The sequence below is a fragment of the Parasteatoda tepidariorum genome, chromosome 2 (genome assembly GCF_982258835.1).
Source record: "Parasteatoda tepidariorum strain Cologne lab strain chromosome 2, Ptep-v5.0, whole genome shotgun sequence".
Classification (NCBI taxonomy): Eukaryota; Metazoa; Arthropoda; class Arachnida; order Araneae; family Theridiidae; genus Parasteatoda; species Parasteatoda tepidariorum.
Window position 1 is genome coordinate 89,159,899 of NC_141756.1, and position 17,740 is coordinate 89,177,638.

At 26.3% G+C, this 17,740-nt stretch overlaps 1 protein-coding gene across 1 annotated transcript; it reads left to right on the forward strand.

Moving 5' to 3' along the window:
- Nucleotides 1-9,403: 9,403 nt before the first annotated feature.
- Nucleotides 9,404-16,080, forward strand: LOC107441141 (uncharacterized). Its single transcript, XM_016054296.4, has 2 exons — nucleotides 9,404-9,952; nucleotides 14,315-16,080. Exons 1-2 carry the CDS (start codon nucleotides 9,538-9,540, stop codon nucleotides 14,833-14,835), a joined length of 936 nt encoding a protein of 311 aa, XP_015909782.3. The 5' UTR covers nucleotides 9,404-9,537; the 3' UTR covers nucleotides 14,836-16,080.
- The last annotated feature ends 1,660 nt before the right edge of the window (nucleotides 16,081-17,740 follow it).

The window sequence follows — 17,740 nt, forward strand, 5'->3', positions numbered from 1 at the left end:
ATTTTTTTGATAGTGTGTTCATTCCTAGAACTCTAATTTCGTAATTCGAACGATAGAATAGTTAAGAACCTATAATAGAATTAACGTTGAACAAATTTTTTGATAGTGTGTTCATCCCTAGAACTTTAATTTCGTTACTAGAACGACAAAATGGTTAAAGGAAGCTATAATGGAATTTAACCTTGAACTAATTTTTTTGATAGTGTGTTCATCCCTAGAACTCTAATTTCTTAACGCGAACGATAGAATGGTTAAGAACCTATAATGGAATTAACGTTGAACAAATTTTTTGATAGTGTGTTCATCCCTAGAACTTTAATTTCGTTACTAGAACGACAAAATGGTTAAAGGAAGCTATAATGGAATTTAACCTTGAACTAATTTTTTTGATAGTGTGTTCATCCCTAGAACTTTATTTTCGTAACTAGAACAACAAAATGGTTAAAGGAACCTATAATGGAATTTAACCTTGAACTAATTTTTTTGATAGTGTGTTCATCCCTAGAACTCTAATTTCGTAACTCGAACGATAGAATGGTTAAGAACCTATAATGGAATTAACGTTGAACAAATTTTTTTGATAGTGTGTTCATCCCTAGAACTTTAATTTCGTAACTAGAACGAAGAATGGTTAAAGGAAGCTATAATAGAATTTAACCTTGAACTAATTTTTTTGATAGTCTGTTCATCCCTAGAACTTTAATTTCGTAACTAGAATGACAAAATGGTTCAAGGAACCCATAATAGAATTAACGTTGAAGAAATTTTTTTGATAGTGTGTTCGTGACTAGAACTTTAATTTCCTAACTAGAACGATATAATGGTTCAAGGAACCTATAATAGAATTAAAGTTGAACTAATTATTTTGATAATGTGTCCGTAACTAAAACTTTAATTTCAGTCACATTGTCTTTGACAAGCGCTAAATACCAAATAACTCTTAAAAACCAAGAAGTTACCCTGTTAGACAAAACAGCCCAACTTTTTATCAGTTTAGGGAGCTCTTCGACGGGTACTTATGTTCGCATTTATGTCTACCAGGGGAGCCCACCCATATGGTTAATGGAGCCTTTTTCTGAAAAATGTTAAAAAACGTATGTACTCACTTGAGCGCGACACCAAGAGATAAGGAAACATTGATTACTTCTTCTTATCCGGAGTTTGGCTAAAGTGTGATACTTATGGATCGTCCAAGTCTCATAAATCCTGCTATCAAATGAAGTGAAAAGATATGTTTTGTCCTCTTAACTACTGATTTGTCCTCAATCTCATTCTGTCTCTCTCATTTTTAAGCATAATACATAAGACGAAAGAAGGGGATCTTGTTTTATCCCCCCCCCCAAAGAAAAACAGGAGATTTCGAAAATTTTCCTTGGAATTCTTTTATGTTTCTATTGCGATATTTATTTAGAAACAAAATTTTCATGCAAAAAAAAAAAAAATCCTCTGAAACGATTCTACGTTTTCTGAGGATTGACTTGAACCAATATTGCAGAAACTTGTTACAATAGAATATAAAATCCAGAAGGGATTACCAAAATTTTATTTTTCCCTAAAAAAACTTAAATTGCGGAAATAGCTCTTTAGATTATCAAAGGATTTAAGAACAATATGTACTTTGAGGCGAAATGTTTAGATTAAAAACTCTGAGAAAAGGAAGATTCAACGTTGACAGAGGTACAGAGGTCTGCTCAGTAACTTGAATTAATATCGAACAAACTTGCTGCAATAGAATATAAATTCAAACTACAAAATCCGTAGAGGACAACCAATATTTATTTTTCTCCACCAAAAATATATAGATATATATATTCGAAATTGTGGAGTTCATTTTTTAATTTTTTTAATATTTTGATAATGATATTCATTTTGAGACAAAATTTTTCTAAAGAAAACTACATATTGATTCAACGTTATTAGACTCCTGTTCAGTAATTTGAACCAATATCGTATAAACTTGTTATAATAGAGCATAAAATCATAGTATAAAACTCGAAAAGATTACCAAGATTTGTTTTTAACATAAACACACACGCACACACACACCAAAAAAAGAAGTAAAAGAAAAAATTGAAAATAGCGGGTCTAGTATTTTAACGTTTTATAACAATATTTACTTTTAAACGAAATTATTTAATAATCTTTTAAAAAATTGATTAAATGTTTAACCATAAATTCAGTAACTTAAACCACAATATTCTCCTAATTTACTTAAAATCATATCAATTTGTTAATTTTGTTTATGCTTCCGTTATTAGTTGACTAAACGCAGATTTCAGTTTTATCAAAATATAAAAATAAAAATTTAAATTTCAAGTAAAAAAGAAACATAATTGTTAAACGAAAATTTAAATTTCAAGTGTTTACTTGTTTTATTTAAAATGGACCTTAAATAAGTTGTCTTAATCGATAAAGGTTTTTAAAATCTATTTTAGTTGCATTCTTTGTTTGAGAAAGATGCAACTATGCGATTTTTTTGTGTTTATTCTATTTCTCAAGCATAATTTACATTTAATCAATTAAAATCAAACATCAAATCATTTAAATAAAAGCGATCGCTGATTTTTTTAAGTAAATTATTATTTTTGTAGCCTATTTTTTATAATTCATCATTAACCTATACATTAAATTATGAGATATTATGCATAATTTTTCATTTAAAATTCTGTTTAATTACTATAATTAAAATATAAACAAAGAAGAAGAATTTTTTTTGGAAATATTTTTTTTTAATCAATGACAATTTTATGAATAATTGTAGTAAATTAATAAATTTAAATATTATCAAAATATTTTTAAAAAAAACCTTTAAAATACTTCTAAAACTCATCCATTGTGTTTTACAAATAAAATCTGTTTCACATTTAAATTTCAAAATGTCAAATGAAAAAAAAGATGTGTTAAATGAAAATTCAATATTTAAAAGACAAAATGAGATGTACTGTTATTTTTTGACACTTTTTAGTTGTATTAGTCAAACTCCAAAAGTTTGGTGCTGTATATGCATTAAATATATATAAAAACATTCTATAATTGGAAAAAGTATGGAAAATTGTAAAGGTTCTCATCGGGGTGCATTCCTTTATGACAGCGTTACAACGACAGCGTCCTGTACAACTTTACAATATATATATATATATATATATATATATATATATATATATATATATATATATATATATATATATATATATATATATATATATATATATATATATATATATATATATATATATATATATATATATATATATATATATATATATATATATATATATATATATATATATATATATATATATATATATATATATATATATATATATATATATATATATATATATATATATATATATATATATATATATACTAACTACATATTGGTTACGTCTTAATCACTCAGTCAAGATAATCTGAAATTGAATTATGTTGAATTAAGGTTGTTGAATTGAATTAAGCCTTCATCTGGGAATGAACCATGTTCTTCACTACGACAGCACAGTACCTTAATCACAGTGAATTGTTTCACAAGATTGATTATATTCCTTGTGAAATGATTAAAAAAGAGCACAGAATTGAATATCACAATAATAATTTCATTTATCTATTTTATACTACTTTTTTAAAAGTGCCATCTGTAAATGAAGAACTAAAGAGCAATTCATATTTCTAGCTGGGTTTACTTAATTTTTCAAGAACCATAAAATATTTGAGAGAAATATTTTTTTTCTTTTCATTATAAGAGCAATAGTAAAATTTTACTTCTTGAATCACGATTTAAACAGTACTTTTATCTTTATTTAAAAATAAAAGTAGGAACAATATATATTTCAGTTTGCTCGATTTATCTGTTTTTTACAGTTAATTAAATTTTCATAAATTTAATTAATTTTTAAAATTCATTAAATAAATTTCTAAAAATAAAACTTTTTGTATAAATAACTATTTTTAAACTGGGGAATAATTTCTATTTCTTATTTTAAAAGTGCAGTAATTAGTTATTGATTCATACTTTGTTTTAAATTACATTTCATCGAAATATACCTTTCCACGATAAATGGTTATTGCCACATATAAATCTGCGACTGCTTAACCAGACTGATTTCAACACATCTCCTATTTTTCACACCAAGTTCACACATCCTGTTTGGTAAATTTTCATCGTTGCTTCAACTAACGGCACCCTTAGAAAATAAACAATAAGAAACATTGTCTTCCGTACCCCACCCCTTGTTCTTTAGGACAAACTTCCCCCATATCTCGACCCCCATACAGCTGCTTAAATTGATATAAGGCATGGACCACCCCGGTCTAAATCTTTGAATATTGTTTATTTCCATAAAGCTTCTGCCAAGGCTCTTTTCTTTCGCATTAAACGTGATGGAATAGTCTTACCGTTTATTATTCTAAAAATGATTATTACTTTTTCTTGAGTGGGTTTTAAAACTAAAATAGCAATTGCATGGAAGGATTTATAATAGAAACTTTTCTTTTGGTTTGTTTAAAGAAGCAGAGGAATGTACGCTTAGAAAAAATATGGTCAATACCAGAACATGGTTAAATTTACAGTATTTCTGGCTAAATGGGAACACAAAAAAACTCAGTATTTTCTTACCGAAGTGGTTGGGTAATAATTTTGGTTAAATTAACCATAAAATCTATAGTTATGATTTGTGATAAATTTATTAAATGAAACAAATTTCGGTAATTTTATCATGATTTTTTTGGAGCATGGCATAAAAATCATTTATTCGGTTGCATTTGCTGTTCAGTTTTGTATTTTTTACTAAATGTTTGGTAATAAGAACTACGATTTTGAAAGCCAGAATATATGGTAAACCATTACCATATTAATGACGAAAATACCAAGTGGAAATTTATAAATACTATATATTTTATTTTCATTACGTTTTTCTTTTTTCTCACCAGAAATATTATTACTATACATTACGGTAATTCTACAAGTTTTTTTTTCCTCCGCGTAGTGATTCAAAGTAATGTCATGACATTTGTATGCTTCATATTTTTTTTTCTTTTTTTTTTTTTCCGGAAATTGATCTTTAAATAAGTTTGTAAGCTTAGAGATGAAACTTTCTGTTTTCTAAGAGAACGTGTTAGGAATTAAATTTGAAATTACAACTAGAAGATAATTTTTTTTTTTTTTTTCTTGTATGTTTCTGGATATTTGGGGAAAATGCATTATTAGTTTTAAAGAAATTTACAACTTTAATATAAAATATTAGAAAAATATTTAGTATTTTTTCCAATTTTGTTGTACTAGGAAAAATGCATTAAAAATTAAATGTAAAATTAGAACTTGAGTATAAAATCTTTGAAAAATTTTTAAGTTTTCAGATAGAATGCTTGGGAGGAAACATATTAGGAATTAAATATAAAATAATAACTTGACTAAAAATTGTTAGGAACATTTTAGCATGAAATAGTTTAAAATAAACATGAATATAAAATATTTGAAAAAACAATCGTTTAGGAAATTGTTTGAAAAAACAATCGTTAGGACGCAATCGCTTAAGAAAAATAAGTTTAGAATTAATTATAAATTTACAACTTGACTATGAAATATTTGAAGAATTTTAGCAAATTTAACAATGCGTTTAGGAAAATATGTACTAGGACTTAAACATAAAATTACAACTTGAATATAAATTATTTGAAAAATTTTAGCTCAATTCTCGATATGATAATTTGGGGGGGAAATGGTTTAAGAAAAAAATTAAAATTATTATTAAATATGCAAATAAAAACTGTAAATAATTTCAATATGTTTTTGGATAATAACTCCTTCTACTTTTTGAGAAAAAAAACTGTGTTAGAAGTTATGTCATGAATTTAAATTTTTTTGAAGAATTTTCGCATGTTTCTGGGTGCGATCGTTTAACATAAAGGGTACTATGAATTAAATATAAAGTACAACAGAAGAAATATATTGTTTGAATAATAATTATACATTTCTGGATACACTCAATTGGGAAAAATTGTTCATTGAAATTAAGCATAAAACTACACCCTAAGTATGGTTGTATTTAGATATTTAAAGTTTGAAAACTTTAAATATATTTCTAAATACAGCCATATTTGGAGACAAATTTATTTGGAATAAAATATAAAATGGTTGAAAAAATATAGTCTGAACCATTTAGAAAGAAATGTACTAAGAATTATGTACAAGTTACAACATGTGTATGTAAAGAAATAAGACTTTTTACACATATCTGATCATTTGGAAAAAAATTTATACGGAACTCAGTACAAAATTATTATAAAAACGTGAAAAGCTTAAAATTATGGAATAGAACATTTGAGAAAAATGTATTTAGAATAAAATATAAAATTGCATAATAAATACAAAGTATTAGAAAAAATTAATTTTAAAAATTTTCTTTTGAACGGCTTGATCATTTAAAAAAATTGTATTTGAAATTACAACATGAATACATTACAACAATTATAAAATTGCAACATGAATAGAAAATTTTAAGACATTTTAGCACACTTAGAAAAAAAAATTGGTAAACTTAATATACAGTATGGTAATTAAATTTTTAATACCATGATCGTGGTAAATAAAACCAAAATATATGGTATTTAAATCACTTATTTGGTAATTTTTCTGTTCATATGGTAAAGATTTACCGGAAATTCTGGTTTTTTAAATCATAGTCTTTTTATTACATATTAAGTAACAAATTGAAAACAGAATAGTAACTTTTACCAATTTTATGCCATGCTCTAAAAACTAAGATATATTATTATATAATTACCAAATTTTACCACATTTATCAAATTTTAACACTAATTATACACCAATATTTTATTATTAATTTTACCAAAATCTTTACCAAAGCACTTAAGTAAAAATTACCTACTTTTTGGTGTTCCCATAAAGTCAAAAAATTGGCACATTTTTACATATTCTCGTAAATTTGACCATATTTTTTTTCTTAATCTAAATTTCTGGATGCAGTCATTTGGAGACAAATGTTATAGGAATTAAGTATAAAATTACAGCATGAATTGAAGATATTAATATTAATAAATTTTAGTACGTTTCAGGATTTGATCATTTGCTTTGATCAAAAAGAGAGCTTCTTGAATTGTTTTATTAATGAATTTTCAACATTTTTGTCATTTTAGCAATAAAATTACAAAACACTCTCTTTACCAGACTTAAAACAATCTATCTATTTATAATTTCCTGCTCTTTTTAATTTCTATCATCACATTTATTTCAACAATAATATTCTAACTTCATGTTTAAAAACACAACAGTTGCTGATTTAAACCGGGTCTTTCAATAATTTGCAGATCTTTCAATAATTTTTTAACATTTTTGTCACAGTAAACAATAATATTTTAATTTCCTGTTCAGGGACACTATCGATATCGGATTAAATACATATGTAACTTTCTGTTCGTTTTTATTATTTTATTCATGTTAACAATACAATTTTTTTTTTCAATTCATCTTTAAGAACATTACTGATACCAGATTAAAGATTATTTTTTACAGTTTCTGACCTTTCAATGAATTTTTAACATTTTTGTTATATTAAACATAATATTTTAATTTCATGTTCCATGACACTATCGATAGCAAATTAACAACGGTCTTTAGTCTCATAATTTTCTACTAATTCTATGAATTTCCACCATTATATACATTTTTACAATACGATTTTAATTTCTTGTTCAAAAACATTACCGAAACCAATTTTAAGGTTACTTTTTATAGTTTTCTACTCGTTCAATGAATTTGTAACATTTTGTCACATTAAACAATAATATTTTTATTTCATGTTTAATGAGACAACCGATACTGAATTAAAGACAGTCTTAAGTCTTGTAAATTTCTACTCATTCTATAAATTTCTTTAACTTTATTAATTTTATCAATACTATTTTAACTTCATGTTCAGAAACATTACCAATACCAGATTAAAGTTTGCTTACAGTTTTCTGCCTTTTCAATGAATTTGTAACATTTCTGCCATGTTAAACACCATATTAATTTAATGTTTAAAAGCATTACCGATCCTGATTAAAGGTTACTTCTCATAGTTTTAGGCTCTTTCAATAAATTTCTTACATTCTTAAATTTTTGACAAAATATTATAGAATTTCAAAAATATTATAGATTGCGAATTAAAAACGACATATTTTTCTTAAAATATTTCACTCTTTATGTATGAATTACCATCATTTTATTCACTCTCCCAAAATAAATTTAATTCCTTGTTACATTACAGATATCGGATTAAAGATTTCTTCTTATAATTTTCTGCTATTCAATGAATTTTTTACATTTTTGTCATTTTAATACTGATATTATAATTCCTAATTCAAACACACTGCATCGATACTTTTACCAACAGATTTGCTTTTAACCTATAAAGATTTCTCTTTTTTTTTTTTTTACTAAAAAGCACCTTTCCATCATGGAACGACACTTTTCCATCACCATGCATTTGCCCCTCCCTTACACAATTCATTAACACGACATTCGAAGAGACGGCAGAAAAGTGTGCGCAAGTGTGGAGGGAAAAACACGCCAGTGATGAGAGCGAAGTTGCCACACCCCGTAACATTCTACTAGCTCCACCCATCTTCAGAATACCGAAACTTCATTTTATTCTGAATTATTCAGACCTGTACATTCGAAACCGCACTGTCGTCTGCAACCGAATATATTTTTCGCTATAATCATGTGTAGTAATTCTATTTCTATACGCATTTAATTTCTCTCAATTCTTATAAATCTTTTGCGACAAATAGATTTCATAAAACTAAAAGTCATTTTTATGCAACTAGAATTCCAATTTAGACTCGTAAATGAAAAATAAAATATTAGTCAAAATTTAATAAATAGTCAATGGAGAGTTTGACAGACCCGAGATTAATTCACTATTAATGTTAATATTATTACAAATTGCATTCGAAAAATAGGAGAAATTTTTCCATAAATTTGAGCTAAACCATTTACATTTTCTAGTCAAAACAGAAAATTTTTCATTAAAGCGCAAGTATGACGCTTGTTTTGAAAATGGTTTGGACATAACTTTATGAAACATTTTCTGTATTACAGAAGGAAATAATTTTTTTCTCGAACACATCGAATTCTTATAAAAAGAAAAGAACCTGATACGTTTTTGCTGATACTGTTGAAGATGTTTAAAACTAAATAAAGTTATCTGGCAACATTAAGCCCTTCAATTATCACCTGCATCTCGGAAGCACCCTTTTAATCATCTGCACCCTTCTCAAAAACGTCACAATCTCCAGTACTAAAAGTGCTAAAGAGGTCTGTGCACTGTCACTCGAGTAAGGATATCGACCGCACAAGTCGACCCCCTTGTCACACACTCTGTGACCCTTGACCCACCTCTACTTGCTACGCGGTGAACTGAATCGGGGGTTTCGAAATCAACAACCGATCGCTCAACCCCCGTACTCCAAGAGCACTTGTCAGAAACAACACCCACTCACTGTACTTCCGAAATCGAATCCCGGGGCTCCGGCATGGCATTCAAGGAGCTCAACGGTACTTCTTTTTCCATCTTCCACATTTTGAAGCAGAAATCACAATTGGCACTGAGGAATGGTATGCAAGATTCGGAACAAAGGACACTCGCTGGACTGTCCGGTAAGACAGTGGAAAAAGATCCGTTGGATGCAGGTATGCATCGTAAAGCGTTCATGCAAGGGATTGTACCAGACTATGAAGATGAATATCATTCCTCAGAAGATAATGAATCTCTGAGCAAGTATCAAGTTTGCGATCTGTCTCCGAGATCTTACAGAGAGAGGAAATCTTCCAAAGAAATTGAATCTGCACATGAAAGGAAGAAGGAAGGGAGTAATCTTCGACGGTATGAGTTTGGCTACAAGCACAATCTACATTTTTCTGAATCCGATCTTGATCAACAAGAACCAGGTGAGAAACCATTCTCCTTTATTTTCCTTTCACATAAAAATTATTAAACTTTTATCATATCTTATGGGTAGTTTCGTATCAATCAATCAACGCTGTTATTTCAATGAAAGAATGTAATCTATGAATTTATAACCATTTTTTTAAGAAGAAAATCGTTGCTTTTACTATATAAATTCAAGTTAAAAAATATAAAATTCAAGGAGCATAAAATATTTCATTTTTTGGTTTAGTTCATTTTATTAATAAAATATCTCTTAAAGCAGTGTATTATTGTATAAAGCTGGTTAAATGTTGTGAAATATAAAATTATGTTTTAAAATTCAGAGGTAACATAGAAAGGGAAGGGAAAAAATATATCATTTAAAGCTATTAATTTTGAAAGATTTAATATTTGTTATTTTTAGAAGCTCATTCCATTTAATTATTGTAAAAGTTGCTAATTCCATTTAAATATTGTATTTAATATTTGCTTTAATTTAATGCAAATTTATATTGATTAAAGTTAAATGTGTTAAACTAGATCATTAAGCTTAATGGCAAGATTATTTAGCTGAATAACAAGATTGTTGCGCTGAATAGCAAGATTATTAAGCAAAATAATAAGATTATTAAGCTGAGTAACAAGATAATTAGGCTGAATAACAAGATTATTATGCTTACTAATCAAAATCTGTAGATCAGCAGTTAACATCAAGTTTGTAATTCACCATTAACTAATCATACCATTTATTTACTTTAACAAATGGGCTGCATTTTTGTATCACAAATTAGTTAGATAAGAAGATTGGGATAACTATTTATTTCAGGTATAAGAAAAAAATATTTAATTTATGAGGTTGTAAAATGTTTAGATTTATAACCAACCAAATGAAATATTTTGCATAATAACCAATTATTATGCATAGTACATCTCCTAATGCAGCTAATTTAAAAATTGGAGAAAAATAATTAATGAAAGCTAATTTATTTCTTTTTTTTAAACTAATTGGACATTTTTATTTGGAAAATGATACTTTTCTGTACTTTTCTGTAAACTCCAAATGATCAGAAGGTTCACTTCAGTAATAACAAACAGATTTTTTTAAAATATTTTGTTAAATTAAAAAAAAAATTGTAACTTTTGTTTTTTTACGAAATTTTATACTATCTTTCAAATTAGGTCTTAATTTTATGATTAGTTAAATCAAAATTTGAGGAAGATTTAGACTCATTTATTTTTGTGAAACAACCAGTATAAATATTAATTTACTTATTTTTTAGATTCAAAATATTTTAATTATGCTTTTTACTTTTTATTTTATTATAAAAAAGGCAATATTAAATGAACTTATAATTTCATCATTACAAAAGGTGAAACAAACAAGGAAGACTAGATTCTTAAATATATAAATTATAATTTTTGAGATAATTAGTATTAAAGATAATAAACGTTAGAGTTCTTCAAACTAATTCTGCGCTTTGATGATAGTTGTCTACGATCATTAACTTCAAATACTTTAATTTAATACAATTGATAAAACTTTGTGAATAACATAAAAAGAAAATGTATAATTTAACAATTAATTTATGGTACAAAATACCAGATTTTTTTATAAGTCACTTTCTGAATTTAAGAGTAAAGATTATAAATATAGGTTTTAAATTTTGCTTAGGGCTTAGAGTTGACCTATTAGTCGATTGTGATGAAATTTTTATATTTCATGATCTTTTAAAACACGAAATTATAAAACATGTCATTTTAAAATTTAGTTTTAATTATTAATACACTTTATCAATTTGTTTTACATCTTTTACAAATATTGCATCTTTTTTGAGAAATTAAAATTGAAAACTGAAATTCAACAATTTTTACTTCAAATCGAAAAATTAAACACATTATAATTAATGTTTAAAGATTCAATATCTGGTCAAAATTATTTAAATTCTTATTTCGAGATCGCAAATTGAGTGAACTAATCAAAATATAGTTTATAAAAAAAAGCAAAGTATTTTTTTATATAAAAATAATAAAATAATAATTAAGTTATTAGTGAAAAAATATCTATGCCTAGTCTTCTGATAGCTCTTTAGTATTTTAGAATTAAAACTAACATTCACTCTTTAAGGAAATTTAATGAGCTAGCTTGCATGTGATTATTACATATGAAACTAGACAGAATGACAGATATAAGATGGAGAATACAAACTAGACAAATTTAAAAAGTTTTGAAAACTTTCAACAATAATTAATATTAAAAAAATTAATCATAATCAGTTAATTCTATCTCATACAGTATTGTATAATGTGTGAAATATGTATAGCTATGGCATACGATAGTATTTTTAAAATTTGATTTTGAGAAGAAATAAAATTCTCTGAGCATGCACATACGTTAAAGAATATTATATTAGAAACTTTATTCCCTAAACATTACATTTCATTCACTTTTTCTCAAAAACTCCATATTATTTAAACCGAAGATATTTGCTTTAAAAAAATATTATGTGTCATTTAACACAGCAGTTTGTAATTTAATGAATAGTTTTGCTCTACAATTTATAATGAATCATTTAGCAAACAATATAAAGTTTAAAGAAAATTTGAGCAAATTCTTATGATATTGTATAATAGAAGTAAATGATTACTCGTATCATTACTGCATATAATTTTTTTCCAAATCTCATGAAATGCTTCATATAAAAATGTTTTATTTATATAAAAGTAATTTTTCCTTAACAAATGTTGAAAGGTTAATTTCTGTGTTAAATTGAAGTATCCCGAAGGTAATGAATTTGTAACTTTATGTGTGAATTTCTAGTTAAATAATAACTGCTTTAATGCACATAAATAGTAAATTTCATATTTCTAAGCAAAAAAAATTTGGTTGTTTAATAATTTGTTGCGTTGGCTATTGTACTTTTTATAGATACTATCGATAGTATAAAAAATAAACTTTAAAAATGGTTTTAATTCATAAGTTTTTGTTCCACCTTATTTTAGCTGTTTTATGTTTATTAATTTATTTATTCTTAACTAACTTAGAAAACTTCGAGCTCCATTTCTCAGCTATTATTTTTGTCTGTCCGACAAATAAGGAGCTCTTGAAAGAACTTATGGTTCATAAACTTATTATTTTCAAAGAAACGTGTTTTAATAGTTTCAAGCTCAATCCAAGTTATTATGAGTAACAATAATAATACCTCAATTAAACATGAATTAATAATAATCTTATCCCTTATTTAGCAAAATGAATATGTTCTTTTTCATACTCAAAACAATGGATGGAGAAATGAACAAAAATTAATCAAATTTATAGTATTTGAACCCTTAAAAAAGCTTAAACGCAACTTAATTGTTATTTTAATTGAAATGATTCATAGTTTAAAGGGAATAAAAATATTGTAAAAATAACTTAACATCTGGTGTAGATTGAAAAATAAATTCTTAAATCTGCAATTAGACGTCTACGAAAATTTTTGATTTTTAGATTGCATATATTTAAAGCAAGTAATAATTAAAATTTATAGTGCTTTAAGTTTTGGGCTGTTAAATACACCTTAGTTTTGATCAACAAGTTCTTAATTATCCTTGTAAATTTAAGTGGCATATTCAGATAGACAAAAATTTTGGTTTCACTAAACTTTCACTAACTTTCATTAAACCAAAATAATATAAAATTAAAATCTAATTGTCTAAATATCTTCACTGAAGTGCGAAATGATACAAATTGATAAAAAAATTTCATTCCCAATCAAAAATTTTTCGATAATTGATTTTGTAAATTAAAGAAATTTCAATGATGAATGACTGTGTTTCTGTTAGATCTAAATAACTGCAAATAAATGCAAACTTGAAGAATTATGGTTTGGAATGTTGGGAAGATTTTACTTTTAATCCAGGCGGTGTTTCATTATATATTTTATAACAATAAATTATCAGAGGGCCAAATATAATATTTTTCACATATCTTAAATTTACACAAAATAATGAGAAAAGAATGAAAAATATGTTTAATAAATTTCTTAGACCCTAGTCTGAAACCCATTTATTCTATAAAATTTACTTTTCAGTTTTTTTATTTTTTTCTAAATGTTTGGTAAAAAAAACTATAATTTTAAATACCAGACTTTCTGGTAGACTGAGACCATATGAACTAAAAAATTATCAAATCAATGGTTTATGAAGTTCATATTGTTTGGTCATTTACCATACAGTGCGTTAATTTTAGTAGAATTTTTTTCCCCATCAAATGCTTGATAATCAATTACTATAGTGTTGTAATAGTTTTATGTAATAAAATTTATAATCTGGAGACATTTATTTCAAATTACGATAATACTTATCCGATTAAAATAATATTGATCTAAATCTTCAATTTATAGGTGATTCAGTGACTACAACTACCGTGGAAGACACGACAATATCTGCCGCCTCCAAATCCACCAACGACGGCACAACATATGGCCGATCAACATCGTCGCCAAAGCCGAGGAAGAAACGGTCCAGGGCGGCGTTTTCCCATGCACAGGTGTTCGAATTAGAACGCAGATTTAGTTGTCAGCGCTACCTGTCGGGCGCAGAAAGAGCTGATTTGGCCCAGGCACTGAAGCTGACAGAAACACAAGTCAAAATTTGGTTCCAGAACAGGCGATACAAGACCAAACGCAGACAATTGCAGCAAGAATTAGGTCATGCTTTGTCTCCAGCAAGGAGAGTAGCAGTTAAAGTTTTAGTCAAAGATGACCAAATGATGTATCAGCCTGATGAGATGTCACCTGCTCGTGCCCCCCTATTATACCCTTCTTTTCCAATGCCCGGTTTTGCCCTGAGTTATTTGTACTCACCCTGGCTTTTTGGTTGCGGGCAAGGGACTTTGCCTCATCCTCCCCCGCATCCAATGTAAAATCAAAATATTTCTTTAGAAATAGAAAGCCAAAAGAAAATTTACTAGTCGTACTTAACAATTCAATTGGCAATAATCACGAACTTTGTAAATATGGTTATTTTATGTGCAATTTTGCTCAATTGTTGTTTTATTTCCTATTGTCTGTTTTAAATGAAAATTCCGTTTAAGATTAAAATTCATGCTCGATTATTGCTTATAAATTAAGATCATAGTATCAGGGAGACTGGAAAGTAATGTCGTTTCGGAGCATTAAATATTCGTTAGTATTAAAAAAACAATTTTTGTTTTTTTAAAAATCCATTTCGATTTACTCTTGATCCGGCATTGAAAGATTGTTAATAACGAGGGTAAATACATTATTGATTAGAAATAAAATCTTGATAACAAATATCAAATGCACCGAAACGACATTACTTTCCGGTCCCCTAATATTAATTAATGGTCATAGTTGTTATGTTTTGGATTAAAATCTCTCTCGCACGGCTCCCCTTCTCTCTGTTTTAAGGATTAGTTTATTTTAATATCATATGCGGATAGAAAAAAATTACACTTAATTCTAATAAATATTGTATTGATTTTCTGACTACCTAATTATCTTTCAATTGTTTCCCCTCAAGTCTTGATTATTAACACATTATTTATCTGATATTAACTAAAAACTAGTTATTTTTTCAGTTTCTGAAAGAGGTAACAAATTATTTATTTAACCGCTCCTTAAGAAAGTGCGAAAAAAATATTTAATGTTAGGTTATGATAATCAAGTGCTTTGAAATTGCATCTTTCAAATTAACTCTTTGTGTGGAAAAGGAAAAGCCTCGTTTTATTACAAAATTTAAACTGACAGGTAATATTTAATATTTAATGATGCGTGTTAAAAATAGCGTAGCTTAGAATCATATAGAGTAAAAATTAATTGTTTTTAAAACTTTTTTTTTTTTCAATCTGGTACTAAGAAACAGATTCGAGAAAAAGATTTTTTCTATGTAATTTTAATATTATTAATAATTTGTAAGTTTAAATTTTTTCTTTTTACAGAAACTTCGCAAATACTGTCATATATGTTACTAAATAGGGTAACAAACAAGACATTTTAAAGAACATAATTTCAAAAAACTAAATTATTCAAAAAAACATAAAAATTCCATTCTTATTTAGGCTATAAAATCGAATCATTTAAATTATCCATCTAGATAACTAAAAAAATCAACAAACGATTATAGCATACATGATATAGCAAAAAAATTTACAATGAGAAAAAAGTATACCAGAATACGAACAAAATTCGCCGTTTTTCTGGCTTTATCATGATACCTTAGAACAGGGCACAAAAATAATTTATTCGGTAAAATTTATTTTTCAGTTTCGTATTTTTTACTAAATGTGTACTAATAAAAGTTATAATTTTGAAAACCAGGATTTTCAGTAAACGATTATCGTATGAGCGAAGGTATTACCAAATAAATGGTTTAAACGAACATTTTAATTAATGACTCCATAGCTCTGTTTAAGTTCATCCATTCCTTAACAATGATAATTTTAGTCAAGAATAACAATAATCATTCTGGTCGGGGAAAATACAAATTATTCCGGTCAATAATAATAATAAATAATTATCATTAATTCTGACCGAGAATAATAATAGTTATTTTAGTAGAGGATAATTCTAATCATTCTGATCAAAAATAATAACAATACACAAGTGATACTAACTCTGAATGAAAGTGATAATAATTGTTGTGGTGGAGGATAATAATTATTCTGGGCAATAATAATAATAATTAATTAGCATTAATTCTGATCGAGAATAATAATAATTATTATTATTCTGTATGAGGATAAAAATAATTATGCTGGTTAAGAATAACAACAATAAACAATTAACATTAATTCTGATCGAGAATAATATAATTATCATCGACCAAAAATTTTAATCTATTTTATATTACAATACATAATTAAAAAAATTTATATCAGCACACTACGGTATTTATAACATTTCATCGGTATTTTTCTCATCAGTATGTCTTAATAGGACTGTTATGTTGTATAAGTAATACTCCTCAAGATAGATGATAACTTTATAAAATTGGTCCTGTATTTATGATAAGTTGTTTTATTTTAATGTGTCTTAAATAATTTTGCTTGATAAAAAAATTTATTTAATAATATTTTTGAAAAATAATACAGTGCAATAATATACAATTATATTTTTTTTTATTATATATTTTCTAAACAGAATACTTGTGATAATTTTTTAACGTTTTCACGTGGTATAACAATACCAAAAAAAATCTCTCTAATGCATTTACAATAAATAAATTCCGGATCAAATCACGATCTAAAGTATCGGCACTTTCTGTGCATCGGTAAAATCCACTTCACCGTAAAACTCATTTATACAGTAAAATAGTATACCGTAATTTTTATAGTATCATTCATTTTATTAGAGTGATTTAGTGATTTTACTGTAATTAATACTGTAAAAAATTGGGATGCAACGGATTCTTTGTTCCGTAACTAATTCCGGTAAAAATGGATTTTACGAGAAAATGTATCTGCACCCATAGTACCGGTACTCTTAACCATAATTTGTTCCAGAATTTTTTACAATGCATTAAAAGGAAAGCAATATTTCAGAAATTTGTTCGAGACCACTTCATGTCCTTATAATGTAAAAGCTTGTTATATATTATTTGTTTTATTATGTAATCCTGTGTAAGTATGTATGTTCTATGGAATAAAAGCATGTATATATTACCTGAAACATATTTAGCTTCTTTTTTTCATATATATAATCGCAGTAAGTATCATTTACAAAAGTTAAGTTTCATAGTACTCTTTCACTTTTTTAATATCGATAGTCTTAAATTTTTTTTAAAAGAAGCTAAAAAAATTTGACTTA